This window comes from Daphnia pulicaria, chromosome 7 (genome assembly GCF_021234035.1).
Source record: "Daphnia pulicaria isolate SC F1-1A chromosome 7, SC_F0-13Bv2, whole genome shotgun sequence".
NCBI lineage: Eukaryota > Metazoa > Arthropoda > Branchiopoda > Diplostraca > Daphniidae > Daphnia > Daphnia pulicaria.
Genome location: NC_060919.1, coordinates 9,430,220 through 9,447,169, shown reverse-complemented (window position 1 = coordinate 9,447,169; position 16,950 = coordinate 9,430,220). Strand labels below are relative to the sequence as shown.

The window sequence follows — 16,950 nt, the reverse complement described above, 5'->3', positions numbered from 1 at the left end:
TTAATCACAATCGATAAGAATCCCGATTTAGATATTATTATTAATTTAGTCGGTTGCGAAGTCTTTTCGATTCATCTCTTAAAAAAAAAAAATTGGTTGGTCTTAAATGATAAATCGAGCAATCTGACTCTTTTTTCACTCGCCAGGTGGTGTTGTTATAGAAAGTTGCCAGATTTACCCGTCAGAGGCGGTATGAGTATTGGAGAGTAACGCAGTCTGCCTCTCTGCTGGCTCATGTCCAAGACCAATCTTCACAAGGTCACAAACGTTCGAGAGTTGTGCGTCGAAAGAACGGGCTGCACGTTCTGTTTGCAGTGTCGACATAATTCCAGTGTTGGTTTTGTTTCGAGAAACTGATTCAGTGTTTCACCCCGTTCACAGGGAAAGCAGAGAAAATATTAGTCGCTGGCTTTGAATTACAATCAAAGATGGCGCAGTGTCAAACCTGGTGAAAAAAGCAGCAGTAGCAACAACGCCTCTAATGGTCGAGTAGTCTGTTTTTCTGTGTGCGTGGTCGTGCCGTCAGTTCGCCTTCTTCTTTGCCAGTTTTTTTCCCCCCCAGTCGCCTAGACTTCGTCTTGTAGAAAATCACCAAATTCGACGGTGTAAACTTTGGGCATACCTCAACGAGTGTGTGTACATGCCGTTACATAATGTGGAAATGTGATGGAGGCCACAACGTTGCAGCAAACCTGACCTCGTGACGGACATGATTAGGTCATTATTACGTGCCATCGATTGTGGCCTTACGGAAAGCATCTTTAGTGACAAAACGATTGGAAACGTACTGAGAATTTAACAAAATGAGTGAAACATTACCAAGGTAAAATCAAACCTAATTACCAGCCTTATCATGATTTTTCATCTTTTCTGTTTGTACTATGGTTGTCTCCAACCAAGATTTGGCAGCAGCCTATATTTCTGTCGTAAGGATGTTAAGTATTTTGTTGTCAGCAGCGGCTCTTAAAGCACGTAGCTACTAAACAGCATCTCAAACGCACGGAATAATCTCCTTGGTTTTTCTCCCGTGTGAAAAAAGAAAACAAAAGCAAGAAAGAGAGAGAGAGAGACGGAAGAATTTTTCCAGTGACATAACAAGTCGTAACCTTTGTAGCCCCACTAGATTCACGGTTGAAGAAACGTCAAAGTAGAGCTGAGTAACACACACACACATTGGTGGTGCATAGTAGAAAGAGAGAAAGAGAGAGAAAAGAGGACGACCCTGAGGCGGAGGGGAATAATTGACGAAGGGGAGGCCGTGGTTTCGTCCTTGAACGCCACTTTCTCCCTCCTTCTCTCTCTCTCTCTCTCTCTCTCTCTATCTATCTGCCTACCAACATTTCGGGGTGGAATGTTTCGTGCTATCAAAGCTTTATTATATTTGATGATGATGCCTTTTCTCCTCGATTACAGCATAGCTGGTTTTTTTGTTCGATAGACTTTATAACCCAGCTTTTTTTGTTTGTGACTTATTCAGTCGATTGTTACGTGTGAATCGTATGACTTGCCCTGCCAGGCTCTTGGATAAGACGAAATTATATCACCGCACCGCAGATGGGATAGGTCGTTTGTATCACGTGAAGATTAAAATAAAAGGGGAAAATAGGAATACAGCTAAACTACAGTTAATATCACGCAGATTGGGGAATTCCTGTGCGTACAACAACTTTAAAAGTTGGTTGTTGTTGTTTTATTTGACGGTGGTCTATATCGGTCGAGGGAAACATGACAGAGAGGCGAACTGAAAATAAACAAAAGCTTGATGGCATTCTGCCACTAGGTTCCTCTCGGCTCCATTTTGTCGGAAAAATCGGTGGGGGGGGGGAGGCTACTTTGTGCATGGCTACGGCGCACTGCGTGTGACGTAATGGAAGCCAATGTGCGCGTGAGTCCGATTGACAACTTCCTCGTTGTGCCAAAAAGAATCGCTGCAACACACACACACGCAGAGAGACTGACTGACTGACGCACGTAATCCCGTTTCATTGTTTAGAATGATCCGTTCGTTTACCATCACGTGGATGTTTGCTACTGTCGATATTTACTTAATCCTTTCGATAAGAAGTCTGACATGCCAAATGACATGGCCGGTACTTTCCTCGCACAACCGGCACTTACTTGTTTCTCTCTCTCTCTCTCTCTCTCTCTCTGTCTCTCTGTCTCTCTGTCTGTGCGTCTCTTGTAATTTGACAACAAAATGTTAAGAAATGGAACTGGAGACTCTTAGGATCCAAAGTTCAACCTTTTCTTTCGAGTAGTAGGACTTGCGTCAGCAAAAAGGAAACTCTTGTGTGACGATGAGTAAATGATTGCTTCCCTTGTTTATTGGGCTTCTCTCTCTCTCCCTCTCCTCTCTCTCTCTCTTTTGCTTCTAGCTTCCTTCCCGCACACGCAGAGAGAAAATGTGTGTGGGTCGCCTTTTCTGGCTTTGCTTTTCCGGATCAATATTCTACCTGTGACGTCATCGAGTTACGTCAAAGAGCCTAATGCAACGTTTCGCATAAGCATCTTCTTGTTCAAGTTGACTACGGAGAATCGAGATTTGATTAACCGGCCAGTTATGTGAAGCCAAAATGCAATGCAATGTTGCCATCGCTAATAAAGAGTCTTTATGTATACCTGGCTCCCCCGTTTGTACTCGATGGAAATGCTGGATATTGATTTGTTTGTAGGAGCCAAGTGCGTTTTGAAACAAAGTGAAGCCGTCGCCACAGCCAGCCCAGCAGCAGCAACAGCAACAGCAGCTTAAGTCTCTGATGGATGGACGTTGCTAAGAGTTGAACCCTCCCAACATTCACCGAGAGATTGGGTGGCTATCGATCCTGGGGATCCGTTTTCTTCCGATATCGATTGTAGTTGCCCTCGAGCTATTTCACCGTAGACCATTAGGTTATTCCGTCTCTTCTTTCTTTGCCAATGGTGGCACATTTTTTGGCACGGTGCCTCATTACACAGACCGCGCGATATGTTTTTCATGTTTTTCGCCCGTAGGAAATTCGTAATGGTATATTTTTTGTTGTTTTGTTTTTCTATGGGCGGCATAAGCGAGACCCCGGTAAGAGCTATTTCGAGTTGTAACAGGAATGAGGTAAGCGATAAGTGGGCGGACGATGACTTTGTTTTTCCGTGAGGTTACGCGGCCGTTTTTCCTATTCTATCACGACTGTTACGAGGATTGGATAACGTTGTGCGGTTTACAGTGTGTCCGGCGTGTTTCATATGTTGACAGTACAGGACAACCACTTTGGTGTTTGTGTTTACGCCAGTCCGTGACTGCATGAGAATTATCTTATTGTCTGATAAAAAATGAAAGTTTGAAAGAAGTCAACAAAATCAAGATAGCCCATTTTTCAAAGTTTTTTTTTTTTTTTTTTTTCGAAAAATAAACCGGCTGGTTGCTATGCGATCCACCCAATTCGGTTGGCAATGGACGATCAATGGCTGCATTTAATTTGCGCTCCCAATTGTCTCGTTGATTTTGTATGCCGCAGAATGTTGGCGGGTCGAGTCTCTTTTCCTCCCACGTTCCGAAATCGGCGGACTCTGGCGGGCCCTACACCGAGTAATAGTTACGTATGTAGGGCAAAGACCCCCTCCTGTGGCGGGACTTCCGCTGTGGATGATGAATACACAAACCAAGCAAATCTACATTCATTCCGGCCTTAGACTTCCTCGTGTTTTTTGTTGTTGAGAAATTGGGGTAATTTCAGGTAATCACAACTAATTTTAAGGGGGCTGTGTGTGCCGTTGGTTAATTCTTGTTTTTATTATTTGATTTCGATGTATATAGAGTGAGAGAGACCTTGTTTTTTTCTTTTTTTTCTTTTTCATTTCCTCGTTGGTTGGCAAGGACTTGTGCTCATTGAGTGAGACCGATTATTTTTTAATGGTGTTGCTCTTTTATTTATACGCAGTTCGAGCCGGGAGATGCGGAATCGGGCGGAAAAGCAGCGGCGTGACAAGCTCAATGCCTACATCTCGGAGCTTTATAGTCTGGTGCCGTCAGTGGCGGCCGCCCCTAGGAAACTGGACAAGACCAGCACGCTCCGTCTCTCGGCCAATTTCTTACGAATACATCAGAGTAAGATTTGATTTGATTCTCTTGCACTGCTCGCTCCCGACTCGTCGTGAACGAATTCTTCTTCGCTCCAGTGTCGCTCTCAAGCCAATATTGTCATCAGTCTGTTGGGTCTGGAATGCGCCCATCTTGTGGCCAAAAAATGCGTTTCGTTTTTTCTTTCTTTTGGCTTTTCACTGAATGTCACGAAATTGGCAAGTGAAAAAGGCCCCCCTCCTCTTCTACATTGTGCAAGGCGAAACAGCCGATTGCTCTGCCAAATGATAAAAGAACAGAGAGTAGTCAAAACGTGTGTTTTGTCCAATTTTCGGCTCGTGCACAGAATGTTTGCATTCTGAATAATCAACTGTCGGGATTATTTTGTTGCTTTCTCTCTAACTTTCGCTTTTTTTTTTCGACGTCACAGATGTGGATTTACGGGTCAAACCATACAACCGATGGAACGCTCTTGCTGGTCATACAATCTTGGAGGTGAGTCGGATTTTCTTGGGTCCTAAACTGGTTTCGAATGTAATCTACGTTTTCCCTGCTATCGTAATGAGGTCGAGCCCACTGTCATTCCTAATGATGGGTTTGTTTTTCCAGTATAAGGAAAACGGACTTTGGTCCAGGGGTGGTACTCTCTGCTCGCTCGCTCGCTCGCTCGATCGACTCGTTCCGTTGTCTTGCACACGACTTTTGAGACAAGGAGCTTGGGAAAAAGAAAGAAAAGAAACAAAAAGAAATAAGAAAAATAAGAAAGAACAGAAAATACCAAGGCCTACAGGCATTTGCTTCCAGCCTGTTGCGGCCAGTTGACCGTAAAGCCTCAAGTTTTTTTCTTCTTCTTTTTTCCTATATATACTGTATGGGTACAGTATATATTTATACTATGAGAGAGAGATTCCAATAGGGGAGGATTTTTTACGACTTTTCAGAGGGGGGAAACGAAAATTTGTTTTCTTGGTTTCCTTAGCCCTGCAGCCAAGACTACACGCAGACCGGTCGATTGCCTATTTTTAAATGTCCATGGAAAAAGGTAGCCCCCTCGCTTTAGTTTTTGGCAATGAGTCGAAAGAATTTTCCTTTCTCAGTCAGGCGACACTTGTGGGCAGGAAATCTTGTAGGGGAACCGAACCTCCATTTCGAGTTACGCTAGAGAGATTAAAAGAGAAACTCTTGGTGAACTTGCTTGTACACCTCCCCTGTTGTTTTTCTCTTTTCCAGCTACTTATTTGAATACAACTGCATGTTAACGTAAAGCTGCGTTACATAACGGAGACGCTCGTATGGCTCTCTCTAAACGGAGGCGAATGCATAATAGATAGAGCGTTGGCTTCAAGTTGGTTGTCAGGCGAATACCTAGGCCGGCACTAAGCATCGACAACGAAATAGGGATTTATCTCATACGATGGTGGAAACCAGATACGTGCTGGCCAGTATTTTATTTTTTTTTTTTGTTTCAGCCCTCGGAAATCAGACGATTGATTTTTTGTCTTGTATGGCAAAAACGAGACATTTGCTCAAATTCTAAATAGTCAGTTAAAAAATCTACACCGTCGCTGACATAACTATTTTTTAAAAAAGTATGTTCTACGTTTTAATGCCGTTTTTGTTTGCTTTTCATGCAGAAATTGGATTCCTTCTTGCTCGTCGTTTCTTGCTGTTCTGGAAAGATCATCTACGTGACGGATCGAGTGGAGAAATTGCTCGGTCATGCGCAGGTAAACTACCTCAAGCTAACAGTGTCTTTTGTTCTGGCTATTTGTTAAATAATAACAAGCTTGAGCTTGAAAATAACAAACAAAAAATAGAAACGTATTTGATTGTTATTTCAACTATAAATCCCAACTGCATTGGCACGACCTGTTCAATGTTACAGTGGTTAACATTGACCTTGTTGGAGCTAATCAGTCGTCATCGCTCATGCACCTTGTAGTCTAAAAGCCCAAATTGAAAACGACGAGTGCCAGATCAATGAGTGGTTGAAAATTGAAACAAAGGAATCGTAATTTGGGAATATTTCTCATAGAATGTAGGAGGCTGAAGGACAAGGCATTCAAGAGCCCTTTCATGATTTTCGCATTCTTTGAAAACCCAATTTAATGTGAAAGATATTATTTATTTTTATTTTCACCCTGACCTTCCTTATTCTTTTCTTTTTTTGCCATTTAGGTTGATATGATGGGCTACCAGTTGTCCTGTTTTGTTCACCAGGCAGACCAAGAAGCAATCGAAAAGCGGTTAAGTGATTTCGCCAAACAAGGTAACTTGTGTCAACGAGTCTTGTAGAATCGGAAGTTGGCTAAACTTCATTATACCAGTTCATGATTGCATTACGGAAATGATATCGTCGTATAGTTTCCACATTCTTGCGATTGCTTTTTTCAGAGTTTATCGGCAATATCTTTTTGCTAATGTCATCGAATTTCATTGAACTTTCATTTTTGGCTTGCCTTGTGTTGTTGTGTTGTGTCTTTTATTTCATTTCTTGGTTATTGTCAATTGCAGTGGCTGCCAATCCGGATGCTTCAGATTCTCTAGATGGCCAAGTCTACTCGTTCGAATGTCATCTGGCCGGACGACAGCTGAGTCGGGGCGAGCCGACCGTCTACGAGCGTGTCAGCGTCTCGGGCACTTTCCGAGGTCCCCGTCGAAGACGCGAATGGGCTGACAAAAGTGAGAAAACAAAGCATCAATAATAATGGCTATGATGTCTAAAAGGCTCAAGTGCATATTAATCATTTGGTTTGTTTTTTGTTTTTTTCCGTTTCAGGTAGTGATAGATCTGTGGCAACTATTCAACAACACAACGACTACAGCGAGCCTCTTTTTATCGGCTTGGTGCGCATTCTTCAAACCCCCAACACATTACCTCCCTTGACCATCATGCAAGCTGTTCAGGACGAATATGTTACTCAGCACACAACCACTGGCACCATTATCCAAACGGATCACCGCATCGCCGTCATTGCCGGATACCTGAGCGGCGAGGTGACGGGCATGTCTGCCTATGATTATGTTTTCAAAGAAGATTTGGAGTACACTCTCAAAGCTCAAAAGCTGAGTAAGTCCCACTCGCTCTCAATTTCCTTCAGGAGTCGTATGTGGAACCTTATAATTTGACGATACGTCTTTTGTTTTGTCCAGTGTTGGATCGAAGCGAGGGAATGGTGACCTATCGGCTCAAAACCAGTACGGGTCGTTTGATCTTCCTCCGATCGCGGGGTTTCATCCAGTACGATGAGAACACCAAAGAAATTATCAGCTTCTTCTGCATCAACTCACTCATCGAGTATGTGTGTTGTGACATTGTTGTCGATTGTTATGGGGCTTATTATTGATGGGTGAGGTTGACTTTTGAATTGTATATTTTTTCACTACAGCGAAGAACAAGGTATGAAGGAGATGCAGGAAATGAGAGCCATGCTGGATAAACTTAACATAGGAAATGTTACACCGGCGATCACGTCATCACCAACCAATGCGGTGAGTCTCGCAAGAGAAAAAAAAACGAAAAAAAAAAAAAAATTATCAATTCAACAAGCTTTGACGCGACCATTATTTGTTGAGCAGATCGAACCGGTTGCAGCAGCTTCTACTCAAGAACCACTTTCTCGCTGTGTTCGGGCATCCTTGGGCAAAGCGCCTTCCGCGCCGTCTAATGGCTGCCTTGCGAACGGGGCTAGGGTCTCTGGTCTTTCGAGATCCGGTCTCATGCCCAATGGACAGTCCAGTTTGTGTATTTCACCCGCCTCTGAACTTCAGTACTCTCCATCGGGATCGTCAACGGCCTCGTCTACTTTTGAAGAGCGTTGCCAGTCTGTCACTCCTCATTCGATTGTATCATCTCACACGGAAATTCCTAATTTAGTTGCTGTCCCATACCCATTTGCACCCATACCTTTCCCATGGCGACCAACAGAAGTGTCATCGATCACGACGACATCTAACGGCGTCGTCAACATTCAAGAAGTCAGCAAGTAAGCAGAGCCTTCTAGATAAAATAATAAAATAACGGACTGATAGGGGGAGTCGACGAATTTTTTGATTTATTTTTTGATTTATTTTTTGTAAAAATAGAAATCCCGAATATGTACATACTGTTTAATTTAAAGACTGGTCTCATATGCCATTGCCAACCTTTGAAATAATCGCTCATTTCAACAGATCTCCAGAAGTGGATCCAGTCGATTGTATTGGCGCACCGGGATCGCTGGTGGTTTCAATTGATCATCAATGGGAATCGGCTCCTAATAGTCAGAGCGTCGTCATCCAGCATAACGAATCACTCAGTCATCAGCAGCCCTTGACACCTGTGAATAATGTGCAAGCTCATTCACTTCAGTCATCACCAAGTGATAATGTAGATTCAATTCGCTCTACGCTGAATCCGCCGTCCTCCTGTTCGGTTGTTCAAGTTCCCTACCAACAACATCCAGAGGATGTTCTGAAAATCTCTATTCCGGAACGTAGCTCACCCAACGAATCGAATAGAAACAACTATCTCAACGGATACATCATTTGGCCTCAGAAGATGTCCCCCAAAAATCGAAAGGAGAATTTAATATTGTCCTACTTGGACTCGGACAAGCATTTGTACAAACAGTCAGAGATCGCCGGAACGGACCAACATTATTTTCCTGGTATTACAGTATTTGTTATAGATGTCATTATTTTGTAATTTGTCTTTTAATATGTATATTTTTTCGTCTTCCTATTTCCTAGGTGAATTGAAAGTGAACACTGGAACTAGTAGTCCGTGATTTGTAATGGATTTCACTAGAAACAAATAGCCAGTGAACGGCATTTAGATGAAAAAGATTCACTCTGACTACGGTATGATGCCAACGAAGTCCAGGAGACTGTTGACTTCTAATAAGCTGTTTTAATTCATACGTATCATTTATACGGGGGAAAATCGTGTTCATTCGTTGGTTTCGACAGAGTTTGAAGTCTCGTCAACAACTAAAATTCGGCCGTTTGCTTTTGAAATGTCCAGTTTCAGCAACGTGTCGTTTGAAGGTCGATTGGGTATGACGGTGTTGTCATGGAATCCACACATTAAAAGAAAAAAAGCATTGCCTGGTGTTCCTCTCACCAACGTCTCTCGATTTCCACTCATGCTGTTGATGTGTTGTTGCATTGATCTCGGGTTAGTTAAATCGCACGATAAAGCGGTGGCTGCAGGGGGGAGGGGAGGGGGTTTCTGTGTATCGATGACGGCTCGTAGTGAGGGATGGTGCCATCTTACCATTGATTTCGTCTCGCAATTCGCTCACTTTTTTAACCGATTTGGTTCAAAATTTCTTTCATTTCCGTTCTGCTCCCGATCAGTAGAAGCAGACCTGTGAATTGCATGCAGACTATGAAACACTTTGAGGAAGAAAAAAGAATCGTTTCGTTCTTTTATTGTAACGGTCGTGTGTGTTGATGTTATGCTGTCGAGTTTGAGTTCCGGTCAAACTGATATTCCCACTGTCGGCTGCCAGATTCTATTTCTCTTCGTCCCTCTAGGCCTATTGTCTGTGCTGAAAAAACCTCTGGCTCGGCAAACGGTTAAGTGCAAATATCGTATTTTGTTTCTATTTAGCAAAAAATCGCATTTTAAAACCCTTTATTTTATGTACATAAGCCCTAATTCCCATCGTTTTGCTCAAGCAGAATCACTGCTACGGGAAAAATTCAATGGTCAACTGTTAGAAACAATTTGGGAAGTAACTATATTAGCTGTACGAAATTGAATCTATTATATCATACCAGTTCTACTAAAAAAATACCGAAAATGTGCACATATGCAGTGAGGTCTATTGCTCAACGCACTGCGAGCCATATAATTCAGCTGGTAGACACAAACGATAATAAAAAAAAAAAACCATGAAACAGGTACGTGAAGCTTCATCGCTCATATAATCTAAGACGATGGTGTTAGATCAACAAGTATTTCATTTGTGCTGAATTGCGAGGCTTAACAAAGATTAATTTTTTTAGACCGCTCCGGTGTTTTCGTGTTTCAGTCTGACACCTTCGTTGTCGTTAGATAGTCCAATGTGTCGGTTACTCTTTTGTTTTTGTTTTTTGTTTTTTTTCCTTTTTTTCTCCTTAAGGATTTCATAAACCAAATTACTCGGCATTTGCTACACTTTTGTTGAAAAAAAAAATAATGCTGTCACATCAGTACACGTCGCGGCAGTGATCTACGATGGGATTAGTTAAATAGAACTATGAGAGAAACGCACGGGAGAAGCTTTTTTTTAACTCGAGAGATAAGCGGTAGAAACGTCACCCACCATTTGTCGTCAAAAGCGTTATTCTATATTAAATGTCTGGGTGTACATTCCCACAAGTGTACGCTCATGTGTGATTTTTTTTTTACTTTTCTCACGATTGTGTTGTTATTTGCCCCCCCCCCCCCCCCCCCCCCGTGAAAGAATAAAAGTTTTGTTATCTTTTTCTTGTTTATTCATTGGTTTCCATTGTAGACAAAATCTCCAACGTTTCCTGGTAAATGTCCTACTTTTAGAAGAAATCTAAAAGTGGACCTGTAACGTTAGTAAATTCAATCAAAACAATTAAAACGGCAAGTTATGGTAAGAGCAGTTAAATGAATAAAAATAAAATAAAATAAAATTGTTGCTTGTATATTAAAAAAATAAAATTAAGACGAAATTAATTTCGCGTTTATTTCATTGACGCACCACAACCCCTACTAACAAGTTTGATCTGTAATAACAAACCTTTAATTCCCAACAAAGTAGGGAGGGCTGCCCCAGCATGTCTTACAAAATGTCACGGTAGGTAATAAAAAACCTTCCGAGCGTGATATGCTTGACCAGGAAAAAAAATAATAATAATAAATGCATTTTTGAGGAAAAAAAATCAAAACAATAGCAGAAAATGATAGTAGATAAATTTGATATTTTTTTACTGAATAAAATCAGCAAGAAATTTCAAACAATTATTCCCTTCGCCAATCAAGTGGAATGAGGTTGGGAAATGTGAAACACACTGATTTAGATTTTGCGTTTCCCCAAACCAAATTCGTTGGCATCATCTTCAGTGATGTCACCATATCGCCAAATGTTCAAGTGACGTTTCTTAGCAGCGTCTTGAGCCGCAATGTAATCGTTCACCTGAAAATGACAAAAACAAAATCAATAGTGAATAAGTGAAGGTTGTTGATAGAATAATAAATCAATTTCTCACCAATTTAAGGAGCCGCTTTTCACGTCGCGGTTCGGCGCACAGTAATCCATCAGAGATAAGCTCACGAGCTATGTCTTTGCGTTGAGAAGCATCTGTTTCGTTGGTAAGCAAAGTGACCTGTCGACCACACAATTTTGAATTATTACATTAACATAGACGTTATTATTTTCACTTACACAGTCCCCGTTAGCTCCTTTGTATTCCACGTTCAACAACAACTGCCGACCATTGGTGTCTTCGCCAAAAGCAGTTACAACTTCTTGAATGTCCTCCGGCTATAAATCAAAACCGAAACATAAATATAATGCGAGAAAAAAAAAATTCTTAAAATGCCAAGAAAGAAAATTACGTCTTTCGGGAGCGCGGTACACGCCAGACTGTACTCATGAGCAAAGGCTGCTGGTCCCGCATAGACAGCAGGAATGCTCACACACTTCACCGCAGTGGTAATTTCGCGGTTTCCGTAGTCGATGTAGAGCAAATGAACCTAAAGTCAGACCAAATAAAATTTAAAAACCATACATCAAGTTTGATTTCTTTTTTCTTCAAACCTGGTTTCCAGCAACTTTCTCTACGCGAGCACGGTACCATTCTCCATCAGAGAATTTAGCAGCACAAATGTCACCTATGTGATGGGTAAAAAATTTATAATTTGAAATAATACATTACAATATTCAATAGGGAGTAAAAAACCCACCTTTCTTGGGAACATAAGCGCCTGCAAGGGGAGGGTTAGTGTTGAGTTCTTGCCTAAGTTGATTCATCAATTGTTCCAATGCCTGTCCTTGGTCCACTTTTTGAACATAGAATCGCAGTTCTGGAGTTACTTCCGTTATAACAACAGCTTGGTAGTTTGTTTTTCTTTCAGCTGCGAATTCCTCTTCAGGCACGGCCTTCACTTCTTTTTCAACGTAATTCGCCCAAATTTTCAATTTCCTTGCTTTAGCGTTCTCTTCGGCTACCTGCATTGCTCGATAATGCACTGAACGCTCAGCCGTGAAATGAACACTGGCAAGCCCTTCTTCGACTAACTTCACAGAGTAATTTTGGTTATCTAACCAGAGCCATCTAATAAAAAAACCAATGCATTAGACAAGGAACTACAAGCAAACTATGGTTTTTAAAAGGAAACATACCCAATGAAATTTCCACCTTTATCCATGCTTTCAACCTCGATTTCAACTTCTCGTTGTAGGCAATGTTCCTTGGTAAAGACGAGTGCTGCATCTCCAAAAGGTTCACCATCTTGGACTCCAGGAGCACCGTTAAGATTGGGACGAGTACCTCGAGGACAGCTGATGCCAGCGAGAAGAAAAGTGATGAGGCATGTCTCACGTGGAATGTACAGCCGAAGACGAGATCCAGAGGCAACAAATTCAACAACGGCTTCCGAACGACCAGCTCTTTGCAAGAATGGTAAAAATTGCTTCGATTTGGCAAGATCCTATGCAAAAGTAATTCATAAAATCAAGCGCTAACGAAGAATACTACTAATAAACCTCACCCCTGATAAATCAGCTACGCGGTGCGTCGGAGCTTCTTTCTTATCGTGCACTCCTTTCGAAGTCTTAGAAGCCTTCATTTCAGCAGCAAGCAATTCGTCATAGCGAGATGATCGCTGATCGTCGTCTTGCCTGTAACGAATGACCGTGGCATATCCTTTGGACACTAGTGCTTCGGCAACATTGCTACAATGACATTTGTGTTATCATTTGCATGTAGAGATGGACGAGATTTTTTTTAACATAAAAAAAAAGTAAAACTACTTACGCTCCTCCAATCAGGACAGTACAGCATGTTTTTTCTGGATAGTTGGCGCTTGCGGGTTGTACGTAATCGACTGTGATGTCTACGCGTTTATCGATCAGCTTCTTTCGAAGGAATTCACGTGCTTCATACAACCAAGGAATATCGTAAAGAGGTCGGAATCCTTTCTTTTTCTCACCCTTCTCTTCGCCTTTCTCTTCAAGCCTAAAATCGAGTATATTCCTCAATTATATTATATTTGAGTATTAACTCAAATTTCTTCGCGAGTTTGTAAGTAACCAAACAAACCTTGGCGGACGAATGCTTGCCAAAAAGATCTTTCGAGTCGAGCCATCGTGTAGTTTTACCATAAAGGCATCAGCGTTCACGATTTCAACAACTTTGCCATTGAACTGCTTTTCTTTAGCGCTCAACTATAATGCAATATTTAGTAAACGAATGATACACACCACAGTGAGAAAACCTACTTGTGGGGCTGAAGACACGTAATCCTTCCAAATACGCAACTTCTTCTCCTTAGCTGCTTTTTCAGCAGCACGAAGCTTTTCTGCGCCTCCCGTCACTAAAGCAATCGACCAGTCAACGCAACGGGCAAACCCATCACGCAATAAGAGTTCGGCGATGTTTCCATTCTAACAAGACGAAAGTTGCATTCAACATGTTTTTGTTATTGATTAATAAACAATTACCGGATGGATAACGCTGCCAACAAAGTTGTTGTTATTAACTGATTCGAGAACGATCTGAACGTCTCGCTGAAGAAGTCTGGTTTCGGTAAAGAATTTCGCTTCTTCAGCCAGGGGTTCCGTTGCGGCTGGGTCTGGTTTGCCTTCGGAATCTAGCTTGAATCCTGGACACTTAATACACAGATATAACAACACAAAAAATTATCAATAACAAAAATTAAGATTCATAAAATTTATAGTCTTACTCTAATTCCAGAAACCATCAATGTGATGTGATAGAAGTCAGGAAGTAAAAAGGCCCGAATTGTCGATCCATCTCGAACATGTTCAACAACAGCTTGAACTGGCTTCCCTTTGAACTTGTCAACAAGTTGCCTAGGATTCTCGGCTACCCACTTAATATCTCGAACATGCTCTTGCAAGCCAGTGGAAGCCCATTTTCCTTTACCTGCAGCTTTGGCAGCACTTTCAAGTTCAGCTAAATGGGCTAACTCTGTGGAGCCTCTGATTCCCTCTTGACGAACAGTAACCAAGCCTTCAGTAACCAAGGACTCGATGACATTTTCTCCAGAAGCAGCATCTGCAGAACAATCAATGTTATCTTTCACCTCACTTCAACCCCTAGGTAAAATAACTGCTACCTTTTCCAAGATAAAGGAAACCATACTCTCGACCAGATGACGGAACCTTGTATTCAATAGTGAACACAACTTCCTTGCCAACTAGTTTCTTTCGTAAAAATTCTCTTGCTTCCCAAGCAAATGGTTCATCCTTGGTTTCTTCAGCACTAAAAATATCAACAGAATAGAAGAAGTTCATCATTCAGGTTTTGGCATGCATTTACTAACCTCCCTCCAGCTCTCCTTCCTGATCTAGGAGCATTAATTCCAGACAAATTCAGTTGCCTCTCAGGTGGTGGTCCTATAGATGATAATAGCAATTATATTTGTAACAAAAGAAAACAAACATGGTATAAAAACAACAAAATCACACTATGACAGATTGCATCAAATTTGTGAAAGAAAATAACCAGGAAAATAAATCCATCATTTACCTCCTTTTGGCTGTCCACGAATGATCACAGAATCTCCAGACAATACCAATTTCACAATTCCTTTGAAATATTGAGGGGGTTGTTTTTCTTGCAGAGCCGGTTGCTGTTGCGAACTCATTGTGAAGCACGAGGATCGTCGAGGAGGAGGACAGGGTCAAACAGAATAACTAGAATGAGTAATACATTTAATTAATAGAGCTCATATTTCCTCGTGAAAATTTTAATACGCCTTACTACTTAAATAATAACGAATTGATTCAAGATAAAAAAAACACGCTTTCACACGACCATATGTTCATACCTCGAGAAAGAGATCCAGGAAATGGACTTGACAACACAGTTCGAGACTGCTTGAAATAGCACTTATGGCAAGCTACCTTTACTAATTCTACAGATTTTAGTTTTCTGTAAGAAAAAACAACCAATGGGAAAACAGATTGGGGGAGAAATTTTCAGGATTGAGACGAAGATTGAGACGTGGCAAGCGAGCCTCCACGGATTTCGAACTACATAAAATACAGATAGGAGTTATACCTAATCATTCAGCAGCGCTAAAAAGTCTACGGCGGCGGCGACGGAAGGCTCGCAAACCATCAACCATCAAACATAAACATAGATTGGATTTGAAATCGTAATCATCATTCATTCAGGACACAGCCTGTCACTTTAAGCTTGTCTTGTCTTCTTTAATGTTAATGTTCGATCATAGATTTAAAAAAAAAAAAAAAACTCTCGACTGCTTGTTGATCTTACACTCTGTCTTTTAACATAAAATTTCGTAGCAAATTGGGTGGTAAATTCATATTTTCCGAGTTTCACTTGTTATTTTCTGACAATTTTTCCTTTTTTACTAGATGAGAACGCTGAGCCGAAGAGCCAGTACTCTGAACTCAACAGCAGATTCCATGAGTTAGAAATTGAATATCGCAGTCTAGAAAACGAACGTGAAGAGTTGGCTTTCACATACAAAGAAATTCAGAGGCTGTACGTATACCGACATCAAATGATTTGGGTAATTTGATTAACAATTCCTTTTTAATATAACATTCAGGCTCGCAAAGCCGAAGAACATCGCGTTCAACGCATGTAATTGCATCAGCTAAGATGAACCAAGCCATCTCGATATGGAACACCGACTTACCGATAAGGAGGAAGAGCTCGAGTCTATCAAGTAATTATATCAGCTTTAGCGCTAAAGTAATTCCATTTGAGTCACTTATTCACTCCCAAACGATTTTGAAAGGAAGCAAATGTCGGCAAATGTCTATATCGAAATCGACCAGTTGAACTCTCGTCTTGTCCATGCGGAAACCAAGTTGAAAACCGAAATTCAGCGCATCCGGAAGAAGATGATGATCACAATCACCGAGTTGGAAATGACATCCGACGTTGCCAAAAAAAAACAACATATCGAGCAATCCCTGCAAATTGTCGTAAATTTTTAGGCAGCCATCCAAATCCGGTTTTATGCATATTATCAGTTTCTACTCTTGATATGGGGTGCATCTCACAGTGACGGAATCGCACTAGTAAAGGTGGCCATAAATAACAGCTTTTTTTTTTTGCTCATAAATATATAGTGTTGAAAGTAAAGTGTTTCATTAGTAAAATATATCACTAATAATTTCATTGTTTAGTAACTCGAAACAGTACCCATTAATAACTAGTTCTTTAAGTAAAATGTCTCATAAGAACGAAGTTTTTGTGGTTCTTGTATCATAAGAACTTCGTTGCATTGATAAATTGTCTCACTAGTATTTCTGTTCACAAGTAACATCAGGTTAGGTTAGGTTAGGTTAGGTTAGGTTAGGTTAGGTTAGGTTAGGTTAGGTTAGGTTAGGTTAGGTTAGGTTAGGTTTGGTTAGGTTAGGTTAGGTTATAAAATTGGTAATTCCCGAATCACAATCACGGCGAAGCCGTGAACATCATATTATTATCATCCACGGCGAAGCCGTGAACGTCAAGTTATTATCAATCACGGCGAAGCCGTGAACATAATTTTATTATTATCCACGGCGAGGCCGTGAAATTAAATTCGGTATCATCCACGGCGAAGCCGTGAAATTTACATTCGGGATCATCACGGCGAAGCCGTGAATATCATACTGGATCATAGGGGGTGTTACTGTTGATGCCTGTTACTAACGAGACGTTGTCGTTATACTACAAAATACTACTGT

At 41.2% G+C, this 16,950-nt stretch overlaps 2 protein-coding genes and 1 long non-coding RNA gene across 4 annotated transcripts; 2 read left to right on the top strand and 1 right to left on the bottom strand.

Moving 5' to 3' along the window:
• The first annotated feature begins 209 nt into the window (after positions 1–209).
• LOC124351136 (neuronal PAS domain-containing protein 2-like) lies at positions 210–10,255 on the top strand. Its single transcript, XM_046801895.1, has 12 exons — positions 210–823; positions 3,915–4,081; positions 4,485–4,549; positions 5,689–5,781; positions 6,233–6,323; positions 6,569–6,736; positions 6,834–7,124; positions 7,208–7,352; positions 7,444–7,546; positions 7,634–8,040; positions 8,228–8,703; positions 8,786–10,255. The coding sequence occupies exons 1-12, from the start codon at positions 804–806 to the stop codon at positions 8,821–8,823; spliced, it is 2,064 nt and encodes a 687-aa protein (XP_046657851.1). The 5' UTR covers positions 210–803; the 3' UTR covers positions 8,824–10,255.
• A 460-nt stretch (positions 10,256–10,715) lies between these two features.
• Positions 10,716–15,214, bottom strand: LOC124351048 (staphylococcal nuclease domain-containing protein 1-like). Of its 2 annotated transcripts, none has more exons than XM_046801805.1 (17): positions 15,072–15,214; positions 14,771–14,937; positions 14,565–14,637; positions 14,358–14,503; positions 13,962–14,296; positions 13,720–13,887; positions 13,498–13,662; positions 13,319–13,443; positions 13,034–13,234; positions 12,768–12,951; positions 12,400–12,707; positions 11,961–12,331; positions 11,815–11,888; positions 11,613–11,750; positions 11,440–11,538; positions 11,264–11,380; positions 10,716–11,190 (listed from the first exon to the last, which is right to left on the bottom strand). In XM_046801805.1, the coding sequence occupies exons 2-17, from the start codon at positions 14,886–14,888 to the stop codon at positions 11,071–11,073; spliced, it is 2,742 nt and encodes a 913-aa protein (XP_046657761.1). In that variant the 5' UTR covers positions 14,889–14,937; positions 15,072–15,214; the 3' UTR covers positions 10,716–11,070. The 2 variants fall into 2 exon arrangements, with proteins under 2 accessions (XP_046657761.1, XP_046657762.1); XM_046801806.1 differs by having other exon boundaries at positions 15,005–15,114.
• A 205-nt stretch (positions 15,215–15,419) lies between these two features.
• On the top strand, positions 15,420–16,159 carry LOC124348579. The gene is made up of 4 exons (XR_006920038.1): positions 15,420–15,563; positions 15,625–15,754; positions 15,822–15,941; positions 16,014–16,159. It is a non-coding gene; the product is annotated as an uncharacterized LOC124348579 (long non-coding RNA).
• Positions 16,160–16,950: the final 791 nt, after the last annotated feature.

Excerpts from the sequence above, each read along its gene's own strand:
- LOC124351048 (XM_046801805.1), bottom strand. The coding sequence starts at position 14,888 with ATGAGTTCGCAACAGCAACCGGCTCTGCAAGAAAAACAACCCCCTCAA. Across the intron at positions 14,297-14,357 it reads TTTCCTTTATCTTGGAAAAG|ATGCTGCTTCTGGAGAAAAT; the intron begins GTAGCAGTTATT and ends ATTGTTCTGCAG. Across the intron at positions 11,191-11,263 it reads AAAAGCGGCTCCTTAAATTG|GTGAACGATTACATTGCGGC; the intron begins GTGAGAAATTGA and ends TGTCATTTTCAG.
- LOC124351136 (XM_046801895.1), top strand. The coding sequence starts at position 804 with ATGAGTGAAACATTACCAAG. Across the intron at positions 4,082-4,484 it reads TTTCTTACGAATACATCAGA|ATGTGGATTTACGGGTCAAA; the intron begins GTAAGATTTGAT and ends TCGACGTCACAG. Across the intron at positions 7,125-7,207 it reads TCTCAAAGCTCAAAAGCTGA|TGTTGGATCGAAGCGAGGGA; the intron begins GTAAGTCCCACT and ends TGTTTTGTCCAG.